The following is a 20689-nucleotide window of genomic DNA, read 5'->3' on the forward strand; positions in this document are numbered from 1 at the left end:
CCCTCAAAGAAAATATTTCTTCTTGGTCAATAAAACTCAGTATGCATACAAGAGAAATTTTCACCAGTTTAAGAGCAAATGGAAAGAGAGAAGTTAAAGGTGCACAGGTGAGGCACAGAATATGTTTGCAAATTAACTCTGAAAAGAATGTGGGAATGAAGGGGCTTGACAGATGTACATCAAAGTTGGAACAGATGGTAGGAGCTACAGAGGAGAAGGCTTTTTCACCAAAGTGTAAAGAAAGTGCATGCAGTCAGGGAGCCAAGCAGAGGGAGAGAGATGAGGTTAATGAGGCAGGCTACAGAAGTTCCACTGAGAATTTTAAAAACAAAGTAGGTATCTCTAAAATGTTGTGAAGTGTGGAATAGCAGTAGAGATGTATGTGTATGTACATATATATACACAGATACCAGTGCATGCACACACATACATAAAAACATGTGATGTACATGGGAGAATAACTTTTCCAAGCCTGTTGTACTGGGTTAGACAGAATTAGACAGAAGTGTGAAGGTAACTACTCAGTAAACTAGGAATACAGCAGAGATTTGCTCTCCTGTTGGCTGTCAGACATGACATTAATTTAAAAAACAAAACCAAAGCAAACAAACCCCTCTGTTCATGCTGAAAAGCTGCCAATAAAAGAAAATCCAGACCATATGCTACACATCAATACTGATGTGCTTTCATGCTGCCATTAAGATTCCAATCCATATTAGAGCGTACTTTCAAAAGGAGGCAGTCATACAAGGCTACTGATTTGGAAACACTTGTAATGATTTAAGGCATAATTATTTTGAAAGAGAGAAAAATGTTGCTGGAAGCTGCAGTAATGGCTCTTGTGATACAAAAAAACAATATTAAAAGAACATTAGGAAATTGAATTAAACTCACAAAGCAAAAAATCTAAGTCCCCTGTTGTGAATGTGTTTTTCAGGCTTTTGCATCTGAAATCTCTACATGTGAAGCTACAAGAGCTGAGCAGACTGAGTAGCCACAGCCTCCACTTGCTCCTGGTTTTAGGGTAGATGACTGACCTGGTTTCGGCTGAGATAGAGTTAATTTTCCTTCTAGTAGCTGGTATAGTGTTATGTTTTGGATTTAGTATGAGAATAATGTTGATAACACACTGATGTTTTTAGTCTAAACACTGCTTAGCAACAACTAAGTCAAGGGTTTTTCAGTTTCTCATGCCCAGCCAGCAAGAAGGCTGGAGGTGCACAAGAAGTTGGGAGTGGACACGGCCAGGACAGCTGACCCAAACTGGCCAAAGGGGTATTCCGTACCGTGTGACGTCATGCCCGGTATATAAACGGGGCAGGGGGAGTTGGCCAGGGATGGGGGGGATCGCTGCTCGGGACTAACTGGGCATCAGTCGGCAAGTGGTGAGCAATTGCATTATGCATTACTTGTTTTGTATATTCCAGTTCTTTTATTATTGTCATTTAATTATTATTATCATTATTATTATTTTCTTCCTTTCTGTTCTATTAAACTGTTTTTATCTCAGCCCACAAGTTTTACTTATTTTTCCTCTGATTCTCTCCCCCATCCCACTGGGTGGGACGGGGAGTGACAGAGTGGCTGCACAGTGCTTAGTTGCTGGCTAGGGTTAAACTAGAACATTGACAATCTCTGAAACCTGATGGCAGGTACCATCAAAACTCAGGTGCTGAATGGAGATGAAGTTGAACAGACTTAACCTGGAGTTTCCAATCCCAAACAGTCCCTTTTAACCTTGCTTCCTCTTCCTTCTGTGCCCAGCAAGAACCACTCGACCTTCACTGGCCAGAAAGCAATCCATGCTGCCACTGGCTTCCCCACTCACTGTTCTACTCATGCATGTTGTCAGCAATGTACTAGCTCCTCCTTGTTCTTCCTAATTTCCTTACATTTCCAGCCTAGAGATGTAGCTAGCTTTCAGGAACAAGGGTCACACTAAGATACTGGTCAATGGATGTAATGAAGTGGGCTTTTCACATAATTAATTCCATGATAAGCAACAGCATAAATACATGAATAGACAGAAATTTACTGCAAGAAAGCATCCTGCCTTGTTGCCTTCCACACAGCATCTAGGAACACGCTTTTGTAAGAATGCATTTTAGCAAATCTATAAATACTACAGGAACCTGAGGGTATTTAAAGCCTTAGAACACGGGAGGCAGATTCAGCTATCTAAAAGATAAGCATCTAGTCTCTATCAGTCAACTACTCAATTTACACAACCACAACTATCATGTACTTAGGATCTCTGAAACAAGAAGGATCAATTACTTTCCCAAGGTTCTTTTTTCACAGACTATAGAATAGACTTGGACCACTCAGCTTTCACTAGTTAGCTAGCTCTGGTTAAACCTGTGTGAACTGAATCCCAACACGAGTGTCTTAGACTTCCGTTTACACCTAGTTTGTGACTATTTCAACATGACCTTCCAACAGATCCACTACATTCAACCAAAGATAAGATTACTCATTGCTGAAAGCCCTTACAGACTTCTGTGAGTGACCTCCTGTCCCTCTGCTGCTCTGCTTTTCGAAAGAACATAACCATACAGTCCAACCGCTTATAAACGAGCTCAGTCCTCTAAGGTCGCTTACATGTGGTCTAACGAGAGCCACTACAGCATATTTAGATGCAGACTCTGCAGCTGGATCCCATGAACTATGCAATGCTGCAGGCCACTGTCCCTGCAAGTCTTCCCCGCCCAGTACAGAACAATCATTATTAAGCAATTTGTTTATTTGGCTATCAAATAAAATGCACTGCATTCTCCAAACATCTTAGGTGCTTCAAATCCCTGTATTTAAGAGGAACAAGTTAAGCAACAACATTGGAAGTCTGCCACCACAAAAGCTATGGAAGTTCACTTAGGCTTTTCTGGAAGCAAGGAATAAAAGTTGAAACTCTGGATATAGGATATTCCTCATCTTCCACTCCAGCAAGCATTAGCAACTCCTTTCCACCCACTCTGTCATTTCCTGATGCCTACCACTACCTCCAGAGATATAATTTAGCTTGATGTTTCTGTTTAAATTCTGGCTCTTGTGTCACTTATCATTCCAAATATCTTCATGAGGCAACAGAGCAAGGAAATGAAGGAGGAGTTCATCCTTTCTTCAGAGTTATTTTTCCAAACCATTTATAGGTCCTGTTCAGCCCAACCAATTTACTGGCTACATTCAAAAGATGATGTATAATTTTCCTTCATAGTTCTTAAGGAACCAGCAGTGCTTCTTGGCCTAAGAGAAAAATATTAAGAATCTGGAACATGTTTGCAGCAAAAATTCTTTCTGCAACTTATACAGATTAATAGCAGTTTTGTAACCAAGACAAAAAAATGGGGCTGTGTGTGGCCAAAAGAAAGCACTAAAAGGACTAGTAATTTAGCGTTTTATAAACAGCAAGCACTGTGGACAGGAACTCTCTACTGCCTAGTACATTGAAACAGTCAATAAATACTTTTTTCACCAGTAGCATTCACCCTTCCAAAACCCTATTACCCTCTAAAGAAATTGGTGAGATATGCAGTTACTCTCTTCTAGCAGCACTTGACTCAACTGCTGGGACAACACCATCATACTGTTTCAGAAGACAAATGGCAGACCTAAACAAACAGCTTTCATTGGTAGGTGACATCCACTGAACCAAAAGAATGCAAAATTGTATCTAGCAATATAACAGAGAAAATTCTATCCCCTATGTGTTTTGTTTACAAGCAAAAACATAGTTGTTTTGTAATACACAAGCTTTACAATCCTTCCTAAAATATGAGTCATGCAGAAGTCAACCCATTTTAAGCTCTTTCCCAACAATAACCTTCTACTGACCAAATACTGCATTCAGTTGCACACTGTCTTGTCAATATGACTGGCAGAATTTGTAGGGAACACCAAGCTCTTCAGGTGTCAGTCAGTGTAGGATTTGAAGACAGTGGGCTTATATGTGTTCCTGAAATATATATATGACCTTCAGATCCTTTGATTCTTTTGACAATACTGAAGTAGCATGGCTTTTGGAAGCTAGGATAAGTTTTCTTAATTTAAAAAAGCATCTTCTTCCAACTTGTAAACTGAAAAAATTTCAATTGGAATTGTTGAGATATGATGAACATGGTTGATATAATACCATTTTTGGTCAATTTTCAGAGTGGAGTCATGCACTCAATATATCTCTGTGGTTCTGTATACAATACAATTCTGCAGCTGTATAAATTGCAATGTCATTTTCCTTCCAATTACTTTTTTGCCTCAGTCTTCACTGGCAAGTGCTCCAGCCACACTGCTCAAGTCACAGAAGGCAAAGGCAGGGACTGGGAGAATGAAGAACTGCCCACCATAGGAGAAGATCAGGTTCAAGACCATGTAAGGAACCTGAAGGTGCACATGTCCATGGGACGTGATGAGATGCATCCACAGGTCCTGAGGAAACTGGCAGATGAAGCAGCGAAGCCACTATCCATCATATGTGAGAAGTTGTGGCAGTCCAGGGAAGTGCCCACTGACTGGAAAAGGGGAAAGATAACCCCCATTTTTAAAAAGGAAATAAAGGAAGATCCAGGGAACTGCAGGCCAGTCAGTCTCACCTCTGTGCCTGGCAAGATCATGGAGCGGATCCTCCTGGAAACTATGCTAGGGCACATGGAAAATAAAGAGGTGATTGGTGACAGCCAACATGGCTTCACTAAGGGCAAATCGTGCCTGACAAACTCGGTGGCCTTCTACGACAGGGTTACAGCATTGGTCGATAAGGAAAAAGCAGTGGACATCATCTACCTGGACTTGTGCCAAGCAGTTGACACTGTCCCGCACAACATCCTTGTCTCTAAATTGGAGAGACATGGATTTGACAGATGGACCACTTGATGGATAAGGAATCAGCTGGATGGTCACACTCAAAGAGTTGCCGTCAACAGCTCAGTGTTGGAGTGGAGACCAGTGAGGAGTTGTGTTCCTCAAGGGTTGGTATTCAGACCAGCGCTGTTTAACATTTTTGTTAGCAACATGGACAGCGGAATTGAGTACACCCTCAGCAAGTTTGACCACAACACCAAGCTGTGTGGTGCGGTCAACACACTGGATTGAAGGGATGCCATCCAGAGAGACCTTGACAGTCTTGAGAGGTGGGCCCATGTGAACCTCATGAAGCTCAACAAGACCAAGTGCAAGGTCCTGCACGTGGGTCAGGGCAATGCCAACCACAAATAAAGGGTGGGTGATGAGTGGATTGAGAGCAGCCCTGAGGAGAAGGACTTGGGGGTATTAGTGGATGAAACACTGAATCTGAGCCAGCAACGTGCACTTGCAGCCCAGAAAGCCAATCACATCCTGCCCTGCATCAAAAGAAGTGTGGCTAGCGGGTCAAGGGCGGTGATTCTCCCCCTCTACTCTGCTTTCATGAGACCCCACCTGGAGTACTGTGTTCAGCTCTGGGGTCCCCAGCAAAGGAAAGACATGGACCTGCTTGAGCAGGTACAGAGGAGGGCCACAAAGATGATCAGGTGGCTGGAGCACCTCCCCAGTGAGAATAGGTTGAGAGAATTGAGGTTGTTCAGCCTGGAGAAGAGAAGGCTCTGGGGAGACCTCAGAGCAGCCTTCCAGTACTTAAAGGGGGCCTACAGAAAAGATGGGAAGGGACTCTTTAACAGGGAGTGTAGTGACAGGACGAGGGGTAACAGTTTTAAACTGAAAGAGCATAGATTTAGATTAGATGTAAGGAAGAAATTCTTTACTCTGAGGGTGGTGAGGCACTGGAACAGGTTGCCCAGAGTAGTTGTGGATGCCCCCATCCCTGGAAGTGTTCAAGGCCAGGTTGGATGGGGCTTTGAGCAACGTGGTCTAGTGGAAGGTGTCCCTGCCCATGGCAGGGGGGTTGGAATTGGATGATCTTTAAGGTCCCTTCCAACCCAAACCATTCTACGATTCTATGATTATTTTTGAATTTGCTGTGTCATTTTTTGAACACTTGAATTTCAATGTATAATTAAATCTCTCATCCTCACAGTTGCAATGAAAATCTTCATGATATGAAAGGAATGTAAATCAAAATGTAGACAGCTTGATACAATAACTGCAAGAAGTGTGAACTGTTCTGCTCGCCTGTAAAATGCATCAGCTCAGACACCCAAATGGAATATTTTAAATGTCAACAATGTTAATCATTCACGACAGATCATATTCACCTCAGACTGATCTGTTTTGGAACCACTGCTAGATGCAACAATGCACAGAAAAGTGACTCTGCTCAAGATTTGATGAGATACAGAATGAGAAGCTGAAGAGATCCCTGATTTTCAGTCAATTTCTCTCTTTACCCAGAAGCTGAAGACTGAGTCTATTTCTGCACCATGATAGCTGCAATACAGTCTTGAGATACCCAAACAAGTTTTAACGTGTCTAGTCTAGGTGCCCATGAATATCACTGATGCTGTTGCAGACACCTCAGCATAGGTGTAAATTCCCTTGCTTCCTGGAAACTGGAAATTTTAAGAAAAAAATCTATGTCAGGGACAATACAGAAATCATGGGCTACCCCATACTGAAATGCAAAAGACTTTATATTCCCATCTTCACAATGCAGATCTTTTCAGTGTAAATTAGGGAAAGACAGAAAGGTGAAAAGTCTTAACAGAATAAGTTTTTAAAAAATGTCATATAGTTCATCTCACCTGATACAACCTCTGAAAATGAGGGTTTGGGATTTTGCTGGGCTTAAACAGGTCCTCAAAAGTTTCTCCATCATCATTTTCATAAACCAAATTCATAGAATCAATCAAAGAGTCAACAGCAGATAACTGATCCGCTAAGACAGCAATCACATACAAAGAAAAATTAAATACATTTGCAGATGGATGCATTTCTTGAAACAATTTATAAGTGAAGATTCACTTTCCAATGTGAGATTTTGACCAAGTCATTACATGCCACAGAATACACTGCAGATATAGACATGCCAATAAAGAATATGGATAACAGACACAGTAATAAACTCCCTGCTTTATTTAAGGACTACAATGTAAAGTCATAAAGCCTTTTTTTTTTTCCCCCCCAAGACCTCCATTATTGCTGCCTTTTTGCTTCCATTTTTCTTCTTTTTCAAGATGTTTTTATTTGCAACAGAAGGTTTATAGGCCACTTAGAAAATAAGAAGAACAGCTGGTTTGAAAAATTAAATGGTGTCATATAAATTTTAAAAGTTATGATTGCAAATTAACACAGTTCACAACAGTCCGCTATTGCTTTGGTAAGACAGATTTTGGATTTGTTCTCAAACTGCTGATTACAGGCAAGAAAATAGAAACTGTTTCAGAAACAACTCAGCATGCTTTATATACCCTGACATGCAGATGCCCATTCAATGGATCTCATAACAAATTAAAGAAGTGGGAGTGGATTTTAAACTACATCCATTTATGCTCATTGCTGTGCAAAATTCTCAGAATAGTGAGTCAAGTTTTGTATGGCTGCAGGGGCTCTCCAGAGACGCCCTCCATCTGAATCTGGACACCAGTAAGTCCATGCTTTAAAAATCAACACACCACAGCAAAAGCAGTCTTTGCCTTTGTACATTATATTTACAGGCCACACTGCAACTGGCTACAGGACCAGCTTTGGACGAACAGAGCTGATGCCTCTATTCTAATTCTAGCTAGCTAATCACATCTTGTAACTCCCACAAGGTTTGGCCATTTAGTCTCACAAATGAGTTCAAAGATCAAAGGATATGGAGGACTAAATCTCAGATCTCTATCACAGAGATCCTGTCAGACTAATAATCCCATAACCTGAGCCAGAAGTCATTTAACAGGACAGTTTCAAAAGACTGCCTGCAAACCTCAAGTCTGCTCAGACTGCAACTAAGCTGGCAAAGTTTTGATACAGGCTTTATACTTCAAGATGACATCACCATAATGTATTCCCAAAGGCCTGGGCTTTTTTTTCCTAAGCCGAAATAATGACAAAGCTGATGTTTTCATTGGAAAGCCAAATATTCTAACTCTTTTAGTGTCTTAAAGGAAGACAAGTAGGTTACTTTGTCCAGTTGCCCAGCAAGGGACTATCTTACCTGTAGGAATGCATTTTTTGTTGTTTTTCAAGGATGAAAATACGTACTGTCTTAAGTCTTCCATGTAGGGTAGTTGCACATAGATGAGACACTGGGCAAGATGAAAGAAGAAAGAAAAACTGAGCCTGAAGAAAAAAAATCTAAAGTATCCCATCAGGGCAATACAAACACATAAGAAAAATCCAAAGATCTAATATCTGTATGTATCAAAATACTTAAAGAACTTAAAGAGCAACACAGCTTTAAGCAGAATAAAACACAGAATTATAATATAGCGATGGCTACACTCCTAATTTTTCTGCTGTTGGAATAAAGACCTCCCAGGTCATCCAATCCCTTTTTCCTATGCAGAGTCTCAACCAGCCAAGCTTTAAATAATCCATATATTGGTGCTTTGGGGGGTTTTATCATAGCTTACTGTGTTTCCGAGTCAAAAGTTGGTTTTGTTTTTTTTAACATTCTCAGCCTAATTTTTTCTTTATTCAAATACCTCCTCCAGTTCATACCACCCTAAATAATTCTTTTCCATTCTTTATGTTTATACCCTTCAAAAGTCTGAAGATTGTTATGTCCACCCCCACCTTCGTCATTGCTTAGCCATGCTACACATACTTAGCTCTTTCAATAGTCTCTCGTAAGTAAGATCAGTGGAAACATATGGTGCAAAAATTCTGATATGCAGTGCTGCTTCTGGGTCTCTCAGAATTTAAAAAAAAAATGATTTCAAATAAGATTCTGCTGTGTACAGAACTTCTTTTTTTTTTTTGTTTTTCCTAAGAAACAGACTTCATTTTTTTCTCCTGTTTTTTAAAATAACCTTTTCAAGTAAATAAACGTGCTACTGTCTTCCTAACTCTCCACATGAATTTAAACAACAGCTTTAAATGCTGTGAGCTCCTCCCCTCAGTACCAGCTGACTTGGAAACCCAAAGACAACAGCGTAGTTGGACACGCTTGAAATGCCATGCCAACTATCAAGTTCAAATTCTGCACTACCAAGCATCCTGGAGATAAATCCATAGTTTAAGAAAACAAAAGAATCTAGTGCAACTTTGGATTGTATGCAGAGAGGCAGGTACTAACACAGAAAGAAAACAGTAGTAACTTATTATATAACTGTGTGATTACACTGTTTCTAGATACCAAAAAAATTGAGACTTCCAGGATAACAAAATGAAATTATTACTATGTTATTGAAATATAAATCAGTATTATTTAAAACTGTAATATAGAGAATACTAATAGAAACATACGGCATTATTTTTCCATGTATTTTTTTCTAGGGAATTTTCTTAAAACTATTTATTACCTCCTTGTCCTAAGACTGGGTACTATTTCCTAAAATCACGCTGAAAAGTCATATTGGTATTACACAACACTGCAAATTCATATGGTTCAAATTTGATCATTTATTAATTAGTATTTGTAAAGCATCAATACAGAAGCCCTCTGCAGAAAGGCAAGAGTGAAAAATTACCTCATATGCATCCTTAATATAGGGAAAAGCTACTCCGATTTGCGGGTTGCATCTTCTATCATAAGCATAACGCACTATAGCTACCGCTTTCAACTCATCCAATGCATGAACAAGGGCAGAAAACGCAACTGCTGCATTCTTGAGGGGGAGGGGAGAGAGAAGAAAAGTCTAGTCATGCAAGTTCTCATTAGTCTGCTGAAATACGTCTTTCACGGTCAATTCCACAGCATTGATTTAGTCAAGACTAGTTCCCATTTCAGCTATAACTTCAACACAAGCATTTTTCATATTCAAAAAATGAAGAAGCAGAAAGGTCAAATCTCATCATGATAGTGGATCTGTTCAAAGCTGAGAAAACTTTAGATCCAGCACACTCCACCTTTTCCAGTAGGTGTGAAGAGCTCTCAGAAGTATTACAGTATTACAAGAGAGAGAAAAAGGGAGGGAAGTCAGACCCTTAAAGGAAAACATCAGAGCATTACAGTGAGTTTTTTACCTCTAATATTTAAAATAATTTGGGGGTCTGTTTTAAGTAACACAGTGACAGGACACACTGTGGCTCTGCATGAGAATAGACTTAAGCACCAATTCCAGGTTCCCCACACCCTTGCACAAACATAGTATTTAACAGTTTGTCATTATTCATGAGATATGGTATTCATCTGAGGTCTAATCCGACTTCTTTTCATCCTAATAGGCAATGGAACAAGACATCTGTAATCTGCATTAAAAATATTTGGTTTATTAACATGCAAAGACAGGACAATCTCAAGCGTCACTACTATTCTGTTCCACAGCAAAGCACTTTCAGCATTAAACTTCAGTTCACCTTACCTCATCATCTTTCGCTGCAAAGACCTTCAGGACCTGGTTGCCCATGTAGTAATGCTGCTGGATCTACAGATTCAAATGGTCAAGAGTTAGACTGATCTAAAGAAAATGTCATTAATGCAACTAGACCATTTAAATTATGAAACAACTTACGTTACTCAAGTGAGAAGCCACAAAATGTAATTACTACACATAGAAGTTAAAGCCCTGTATATGCTTCATATCTCCATTTATCACTCAATATGGATATTCAGTCATATTCAGCAGGATATTCTCATACCTTCCTATTGGTGGGCAGGAATTAAAGACTATGGTACTTGCAGCTGTTACCAGTCTGAACAATACTGCAGTAACCAAAAGTCAGTGTGGTTACAGTAGTTAAAAGACCTAAACCTAACTGACGTCACATCTATGCTATTAAATTTTCCGAGCAAAGATACGTCAAAAAGGAGCTGAAAAAAGTCACATCCTTAATTAATAAAGCTACTTCAACCACAACCTAGAGTATCTACAGTTGTGCTGGCAAAGAAGCACTTCTGTTAGCAGAGTTTATGCTGTTCATGAACATAGATGACACACCCTCCGCCTTTTCCCCCAAAGGAAACCCCACAAACCCAAACCAGGTTCATCAAGGCGCATTGCTGGAATAGCTGGAGCTACAGAGGCTGTGAGGCACACCCAGAGAAACACTGCAATAGTGGAAAACCTGTCACAAAGACTGCACACTACTATGAACACTAGTTAAAATGACCTTTCTTTGTTAAAGAAAAATCCCTTCAAATTATGCTCTCTCCAAATTAACCTGCAGTTTCATTATTTAGCAAATTACCATAATGCTGTTGAAGTCAGTGACAACTTGCACCAGAGCAGATCTATTTAATGTATTACAGCACGATTCTTCAAGTCAGATTATTCTACCTGCAATCATTCTTTCCTGTTCTGTCTTTAAAAGCTCAGAAAATTTTATGTTCGGTATAGTATAAATAACTAGATGTGTGTATCACTACACCTTTTTTTGTTTGGAAAAAAAAGAACCCTTTGTAATATTTTCAAGTATTATTTCTTGATTTACATGGCGTTGCTTATAAATTAAAAATCAAAGTTTAAGCGGCCTCTGATCTTCTTTCCTGAGGGATGTGAATAACTCAGAAAAATAATATAAGGTGGTTATATTCCTTCTTTAATTATGTATTTGGAGCTGTTCCAGTTTCTCTAGTTAATAATAAATTATCTTTTCTCCAAAGTTTTTAGAGAAACAATTTAATATAATACACACATTTGAACAGTGTCAGTATTATGATTCCAAGCAATAAAACTTAGGAGCCAAAACATAAGGAAAGCATGGGTCTTCAAAATTCCAGCTGTAGTTGAAAACTTCCTGATATCATTCTCTATACAGTGTAATTTTAATCCTGCAATCAAACCTGAATAATTTTGTTCCACTGAGGTTTATGCAGCTACTACTGGGCATAATTACTCGCACTCTTAGTTACAGGCCAGAGCACGCTGTATTTAAGATGTAATTCCTATTCATTACGAAATCCACAGACAAAAGCAGCACATCATAAAAATTATCAAAAGCAATAAATATTTTGTGCATTGAAAAAATATAAAACCAATTTGTTAATTCTTTGGGACATATTTATGTGAATCAAAAATATTCCTACAATTAATTATATTCCTACAACGTATTTGAAGGTATTACCACACTGTCTGACCAATGGTGGAAAAAAATTCCACGTGAAATAACAGCACACTTACAAAAGCATGATTCTTCTCATCTGTTTTCCTCTTAGTTTCTGTTTTCAATAAAAGTCAGACTTCAAGTCAAAATAGGAGGCCAGCCTCCAGCATAAGAAAACACTGCACACGGTGAAATACATCTTACAGAATTAAGCGAAGAAAGTAAGACTCGGCTGTAGGCTAATAACGCATTAAAAGATGCAAGAAATTGTCTCATTAAAACACTCGGTTCAGACACAAATTTCACTTGTTAGATCCAGTTTCTGGTACAGGATTTAGCAGTCCCTAACATCTCTCTGCCCTGGTCAATTTAGGGTGTATAAACTCAAGCGTGGTACGTTTCCTCGATCAATCACTTTCGTACACAAGCTCCTGTGTTACTTAAGTTTAAATTCCCAATGTCCTCAAGGAGCAACCAGGTTACAGTTCTCATTTAGGCTGGCTTCTCATTTCAATAAATCGACTTGCTGGCTCCTCAGTTAATAATATGCTTTGGACCACTACACTGCAGTAGTCTAAGGGCATATCTAGCAACATGCAGGGGTCTGTGCCACCTGTACTGTAAAGTAAAAATAGGTTTAGTTACATCCATTTGGGAGCAAACTCCCACAGATACTTCCTCTTTCATTAGCATCCTGGCAAAGGTAACAATTCCTCAACCTTTGTCAAGTGTTCTATTTTGTTCAGGCAGCAAGACATTTCAGAGAAGAGCAGGAGAGCTGGGAGCTTTCAGAACAGAAGGCACAGAGCTGCCCTATGATTTCATTTCAGTTTTGAGTGGTGAAGGGGACTGGGTGCAGTGAACTCCAAGAAGAGTAAAGCTTCAGTCACCCTGTGCAATATCCTGTAGAAGAGTGGGAGCAGCTTAACAGAAAAAATAAAGCTTTTCAGGACATAGTTTAGTGGGCATGGTGGTGTTGGGTTGACAGTTGGACTCGATGATCTTAAAGGTCTTTTCCAAACTAAACACTTCTATGATTCTATAATATTTCTAGCAAATACTGGCGCTCACATCTCTGTACTTTCTCCTTATGTGTCCTGCTTCAAGAAGGGTTTTGTTAAGCCTTTGCCTAAGGCTCTCCTAATGCTTAAGTCCTGGATTTTCTGCAGAAAGTCACCTTGTACTGGATAGCTTTTAAGGTACTTGCTCAATGTAAGTTTCATACAACTTCCAGGTAAAACGAGTGGCAAAGTTAATATCACAAGTACAGGTAAGTGCATACAAACACCAAGCATCTCATTGAAATATGGGGAGTTTTTAGTGGCAAAGTTAATACCACAAGTACAGGTAATTGCATACAAACACCAAGCATCTCATTGAAATATGGAGAGTTTTTGAATGATGTTATCTTCATCTAAGCTTTATGAAGTCTTTGCTACATTTAGTTTTTGTTATAGCAGAAACAAGAAGCAAGTCACAGTTCACAAACTAATCTTTATGGAAATGCAAACAAATGCAGTCAGTTCTCAGGCTTTCTTTAACATTTCTTTAATGTTGAGGGAGAGGCTTCTTCTGTTAAAAAGAACACACTTGTGGCTGGATAAAGCCCAAAAAGGCTTCTACATGACCTGAACAGAAGAGACACCATCTTCTGTTGCAGATCTGGCATCACTATTTAAGTTCATGAGATAAAGTGAGACTACAACACCTCTGCCTCCACTTTGCAGAGATCTGAGTTCAGTGGCTCTGGCTTCACTTGAGGACCCAATGGCCACATTTATGACCTTCTCTCCTTTACAAAACTACATACTGTTTACATGTACTAGAATCAGCAAATAAGTCACCCCTGTATACCTGACTGCAGATGCCCCATTCGCAATACTGGAACCCAGTACACCACCACAACTTTAGTGAATTCAAACTAAAATCAATTGTCTTGAACAACCCAGGAAGTAGAATGGGAAGAAGTTTAGTACTGTACCTGAGAGGATCTGCTGAATCCCAAAACAGAAAAACATTTTCCTTCTGTTTTGTATTTCATTTGCTCTTCATCTTCCTTGGAAAAAGGAACTATATCACTCCCATAGCGAAACCCTGGAGAACAAGAGAAGAGCATCTGGTAAGCATATGGGCCTACAATTCTAACACCGAAATTAGCTCTCTGAATATTTTAACAATGCATGCATGCCCCACAGCTACACTCCACACATGCTCATCAAATTACTTTCCCTGTTAACAAAAAAACCACACACCCCATAGACAAGCTCTGTACCTCTGTACGAACAGCAGTTGCACTCCTTGTACATCACTTTATGTAACACAGCTACCCTCATAGTGAGCGGCAAAGAAAATAAAGCAACTGAACATCTTGCCCAACAAAACTATGCTCACAAAATAGATTTAAGCAAATCAGAATAGATTTCAGCAAATAGACTGCAACAATCCCTGCAAACATAATACAAAAAAACCCAAACATACCACAAATCATGGACAGGAAATGACACCAGGAATGATTCACAGAACAAAATGTATTAACAGTGGAAGTGAGATACACCCTCACACACAACGGAAAACCAAAACACTCTTGTACGCACAAGTGGTCTTTCTATGTATTTGTGTTTTACTTCCCATGCCTTACATTACAGGGATAGCTCCACAAAACAGGAAGCTGTTAGCTTCTCAGAGGTATCATCTGTTCCAACTGTTTCCTTGCCCATCTCAAGCTCTAATACCCTCCCTGTAACATCATCACTTTATTTTACAGTCACAGACTAAGGATGATATCCTCAGGTGCGAAGAAAACAGAAGGAACAGAGATAAATCCCTGGATGAAAAACCTATATGCAGACACATTTTCCTGGAAGCTGAAAAACAAACACACAGGCAGAATGAAAGAAATTTCAGTATGGGTGCTTCAAATGCAAAATATTGTCTAATTATGACATTTCTCAAAAAGCCCACAAAAGTCCATAAGGCATCAGCAGCTCTTTAACTGTAAGAAATATCACACCATTGATAGAGAAATTTTTGGTCTCTTTTGTTCACATTGAACTGTTCATCACTTCTTTTTACTAGCATCCCGCAACCACTCACCAACTTAGGCAGTCAGAACATAAAAAAAACCCAACAAACAGTACAAATACTTCACTATAAAAAGTGGATATTTTTATTTTACTAGAAGTTTTGAAGTTACAAACATAAACAGACTACTAGCTTTTAACTATCATTTTTGCTTAAAGAAACAAAGAAAATCACATTGTTATTGGGACATTTTTATCTCCTACTGCTACAAAACACCTATGATTGTTACAACTGAAAGAGGTTAAATAAAAAAAATACAGTATTTATCTTAATTTTTCAATTTTTTTATTCATTTGACAGGACTTTCTATACTGTTACTGAGTAGTTCTGCCCTTTATAGTTAATACACTTGCCCTACTTGTGTGGGATTGAAACAGCAAGGAAAGAAAAAATTAGTAACAAAATGTATCTATATTGCAAAAAATTAAACATATTTGCTTAACTCCATTTTTAAAAAGTAGACTATTTCATACTGTTTCTGGAGCCTTTAGTCTTCTAAGGAATTTAATCCACTCAGAACGAAGCTGAAGGTTATAAAAGAAGTATTCTGCATACCACTACTTCAGATAGAACCTGTTATGGAATTTAAACAGCAAAGCTAATAGACTCTTGAACACTAAACCTTCCGTTAACGGTTTCATCTTCCCAATTGCAGAATACCTGGAGCAGTTGCTTATCTAGAAAAAAGCAGTGTTATGAAAGTATTCCTGTTATCAGTACAACTGAACATTTGAAAACAGGATAGAGGTAGCAGCACTACTCACTGCAGAGCTGAGGTATCATCCTCCACAGAATAATTTAGGAAGCTGTAGTGCCTTCCGAGTTCCACCTGGTGGTATTATTATTATTCCTATTACTGGCAAAAGTAAGAATTTTTAAAATATGTGAAGACAAAGAGTCTCACATAACAGTCTTCCATCAGCTTACAGAATTTACATTCTAAGATCACAGCTAGGCTTCGAAGTATAAAACTAAAAGGCACTTAGGTGATTTAAAACTACAATCCATTGTCTTTGGTTTGTCTTCAGGGTGCACATAAAGAAGTCATACCTTGAATAGTATCATCTTTCTGAACCTCTGTCTCGTCATCATCATTCAAGCAGTAAACAGTTTCTTTTTGCACATCATCTTTTCTGAGGGTTTTAGCATCCACAACTGTCCAAATTTTTTTCACCTTCTCTTCTGTGACCTTCATATCAGAGTTCAAAGAAAAGGAACATTTAACATTTCAGCAGGATCCAGAGTGCTTACCAGAACATGCAAAAAATTCTTAGACCAAGTGCTGCATTATTTTGCCAATAAGGGACTAATAATGACAGCCCCAAACATGCATCTCTGACTGCTACCACAGTGCTTTCAGCACACTGTTTCATCTGCACGAGACCTAACACCTGAACTATATCATATTGACTGCATACTTGTCTTGGTTATTCTTTAAAGTCATGGGCTAAGTCATTTGTGGAACTCTTTTAGTCACAGGATAACATGTAACTTGCTTGCTATGTATTTTACTTCCTCCACCTACATAAATGCTTCTGATGGAGCATTAAGATACATGTTAAAGATAGGAGAAGACTCAATGCTCATTCAGCTTGTTTGCCCAAGTTTTTCATCAGGCTTACTACACTACAGGATAAAAATACCCTATATTACTGCAACTTCCCCAAAAGGCAGAAAAAGATCCCAGTTGCATTACGGGACTGGGAGGGAAAAGAAGGAATAAGTAAGTATCTGCAATGAGTGAATGTTTCCCAAATGCAGGGAAAGAAAAATGCTTTCTTTTCTCTCTACTTAAGTGAAACTGATGGTTTTGATGAGAATGAGAAGAAAAATGGAGAACTGGGCAGAAAAGACAGAATAGATTATGTCAGTAGATATCACAAGTCTATTCCTAGCTCTGATCCAACTGCTCTATGACCTTGGGCTAGTCACTCGGTTCATGTTGCTTAGTCTCCTAAACTTAATTTATTTTGTGTATAAACACCTTTGGGAGGGGACTCTTACTGCATATTTGTACAGGTCTGGCACAATATCCTAGTTTAAAAAAAAAAAAAAAGAATAAGTATAAATAGAAAGCTGCCAGCAGAGGTCTCTTTCAATGCTAGTATGCCTATCTCTCAGAAATTAGATATATTTCAACTTCATAATACATCTTCCTGAAACCTTGCAATACTGGCCAGACTCTTAGTCTTGGGTTCAAATAAGAAACCAACTAATCTCCATCTCACAAGATCCATCAATGCTGCCACACTATATAGTTACCTAATAATTATTCAGTAACTGGAATTTTGCACATTTCCTGTGTTTAAACACACTTACTTCTTCCTAGCACTGTGTGAAGGACCCATATAAACAGTAAGGGAAACAGACTGTGCACATGCTCTGCCAAACAGTATAAAGCAAACAAGCTTTTTTCCCAAGTCTGAAATAACAATAGATGCAATTCAACACAATAGCTGGTAAAACATTTACGCCCACCATTTTACATACACATGTGCATAATTCCTCTCATGCCTAGGGCTTAAGAAATATATATTAAGTCTCATTGAGCTGCAGACTTATCACTGATGCCGAATGGAAAGCTTCACACAACCGCAGCATTCTTAAATCAGGTTCGTCAACTTCAATACCATTAAGTGTCACAGCGTAGATAGCAATTAGTTCTATTTCTGTACATTGTGGATTTTAGTTCTTTAACATATGTGTACAATATGGTGAAGTTAGAGTTGCTGTGGGAACCACAGTTTTAGAAGTACTGGCTTCTACGCACACAAAATCTCTACCACAATTATTTTGGATGCTGTTTTAGCTTTTATTTTCTTAGCTTTAAGGAAAAAACATGCAGCTGCACCTAACTTGCTGCCAAAACACACTAAAACATATGATTTATGAACTTACTGATTTGTAGGCCACAATCCTTATAGACAAATTAGAACCAATAGTGAGCTGGCAGGGCCAAGCCATAGGTCTTCTTTCTATTTTCTTAAACATTGAAAGACGCTCCAGGCTCTCTCTAAATGAAGGAATCAGGAAAACAGAAATGAACTCTGGTGAACTGTAATAAAATATTACAGACAATACACTCTCTTCAAGGAGATGCAGGAGTCCAATTGTTTCAGCTTAGACTGCATAAAGCATTAGTAAATAAACTGTATGAATAATCTGGTCATTAACTATTGTCAGAAAAGAGAATGAAAAAAAGAGGTGGTACAGTAGATTATTCCCATCTCAAGCCTTTATGATGGTGTGACATTAGGGCTTAAAGACATGGTTATGTTAGGTCTTGTGATGAAACTACACAATTGCTTATTAAGCATTTTACATTTATCTGTACTCACCCAATTCGGGCATGTAGCTAGCTGAACAACCCAAATTAGAAAAGGCTCTCTAAGTGGTAAAATGTTTTCTGCAGTGGAGGTGAAGAAATAAAGAATCCAGTTTCAATTAACAGTATTTTGTGTGGTAATTAACTTTTGACACTTTTTTTTTTATACAGTACTAATGAACTCATTATTTTCAGGGCATCCTGTTAGACTGAAACAAGTTACTTTGAGTATTTCTAGCCTAAAAAGCATACAGACAAGTTCATAAAATGCACAAAAAAGGAACTGTAATGATTTTATACTAAAAAGTGTTAACTTAATTGCACAACTTTAAGCAAGGGAGTTCAAAAATTTAAAATTTACAGTAAAAGTAATTTATAATATTTTATTGTGGAATCAAATAGGCTTGCACCCAGAACAGCTTTCACCTAAAACAAACTATATTGGCTATTTTGCTGTAAAATTCCAATGCAGAGAAAGCACTCGATGAAGCAAAGATAAAACCATACTGACCTCACCTTTTTCACATGATGATAAAACCCCAAACTACCTCTTTCTTGATTAAAGCACTTGTCTGGCAGAAATTAAGATCAACTCCTAAAATCAGTAATACAGAATTCAAATGGGTATTCTACTTTTCAAGTTTCTTAGGATGAGCAGGGTTTTTTTGAAAATTCTAATGGAAGCAAAATGAAAGGAGAAAATGCACCGGAATTTTTATAATGAGATAAACATAGTATTTCCTTTTTTAATCTTTTTTTCCTTTGGGGAAAGGAAGGAAGGGAAGACAAATTATTCTTTCTGGCAGTAGACACATTAATATAGGATTTTTAAAAAGAACCTGTTACTATATCATTAAAAGTACTGCAACAGCTACATTCAAGAATGAACGTGAAAATCAAATACCTAAGTGTCAAATGCCTAAAAATTGTCATTTAAGCTTAATATAGTAACTCTATCCTTTAATTTCTTATACGTATAGAAGACAAACGCTTCCTGTTATCAAAGAAGACTCAGCCAATAGAACGCCAGTAAATGCACATTTCAACTGGTATTTTAAAAACACGTCTCTCCTCCTCTGCTCTCCAATCCTTACCCCTAAAACCCAGAGGCAGCAGAAGTATCTCCTGTCCGATAGCTGGAATATCAACCCCCCAAAAATACAACAAAATTTTCTCACTTACTTTCCTGGCATGACTAATTTATTTTCACAAGAGTTGAAATATTTTTACCAGCAGGAATAACAGATATAGAAAAACAGAGAGTGTATCTGAGTTGGTAAGTTATCATGACAAATTTGCAAGGCTCACTTCTTAAAGCTTGATAAGCAACTTAACTGCATCTAAAACCTCACGTATCCTTCTACAACTTAAACAACTAAAGCTTTAATTTATTTGCCAAATGCCTATTTAACCAAAGATTTTGGATTTCCCCTGAAAGCATGGCACAAAGACAGCTTATACAGTAGCAAGGACCTGCAATAAAAAAAACATATAAAGCAGGCGCCAAGCCACATATAGCTTCATGCATATGGATTATCCTAAAGGATAAATGGGCCCAGAAAGATACTGCTTTTCTGTGCAGTCTTTTGATGCAATGAGAAAGCCTGCTTTTTTCTAGAGACTGAGACTGCTCTGTTGACTAGTAAGGAATACGCACACAGTGATACATGTTTCTTCACTAAACCACACTAATGTTCAAGTAACAGTTTAACTGGCTGCTGACGTGCAAAGCAGATTAGTTGGGCAGGGTGCAGGAAGAAAACCCCATAAATAAAATGACAAATAATAGCATGCAAACCTACAGGTACCAACCTCATCTAAAAATTACACTTGATAATCACATTACAGCTATAGTCTACTAAGTTTCCTGAAAAACATGTTGCCTAAAAGATCACACTTCATAATTGTAGAGTAGAACTACTAAGACAATAACATCAGACTTTTTATAAGGTGCATAGATGCATTTTGCTTGTTTCCCAACTGAGACAACACCTATGTGGAAAAGTCTTGGCTATATCATTAGCTACAGTTTTTCAGAGACACACATACATTTTTATTCTTTCATTGGGGAAACATGAAGTGAAAAACCATCTTACAATTCCTTCATTAGGAATGCTGCTAAAAGAAGTATATTGTTTGGCAGAACGGCACAGTAGTCTGTGATTAAAAAGCAGGATTCAAACCAACAACATTACTCAAAACATTTGTGGGAGTTTGATAAACTAG

At 38.3% G+C, this 20689-nt stretch overlaps 1 protein-coding gene across 4 annotated transcripts in view; it reads right to left on the minus strand.

Annotated features, from left to right (window-relative positions):
- XRCC5 (X-ray repair cross complementing 5) overlaps nucleotides 1-20689 on the minus strand; it is a 56530-nt gene that overhangs the window by 24026 nt on the left and 11815 nt on the right. For all 4 annotated transcript variants that reach the window (XR_012650501.1, XM_075028703.1, XM_075028705.1 and 1 more), the window contains 7 exons: nucleotides 18037-18151; nucleotides 16189-16327; nucleotides 14039-14151; nucleotides 10377-10439; nucleotides 9543-9680; nucleotides 8066-8156; nucleotides 6669-6802 (listed from right to left, as the gene is read on the minus strand). Coding sequence is in view for 3 of the 4 variants with exons in the window: in XM_075028703.1 (XP_074884804.1) it covers nucleotides 6669-6802; nucleotides 8066-8156; nucleotides 9543-9680; nucleotides 10377-10439; nucleotides 14039-14151; nucleotides 16189-16327; nucleotides 18037-18151 (793 nt within the window). In the remaining variant the exon portion in view is untranslated. The remainder of the gene's footprint in view (nucleotides 1-6668; nucleotides 6803-8065; nucleotides 8157-9542; nucleotides 9681-10376; nucleotides 10440-14038; nucleotides 14152-16188; nucleotides 16328-18036; nucleotides 18152-20689) is intronic.

This window comes from Buteo buteo, chromosome 5 (genome assembly GCF_964188355.1).
Source record: "Buteo buteo chromosome 5, bButBut1.hap1.1, whole genome shotgun sequence".
Classification (NCBI taxonomy): domain Eukaryota; kingdom Metazoa; phylum Chordata; class Aves; order Accipitriformes; family Accipitridae; genus Buteo; species Buteo buteo.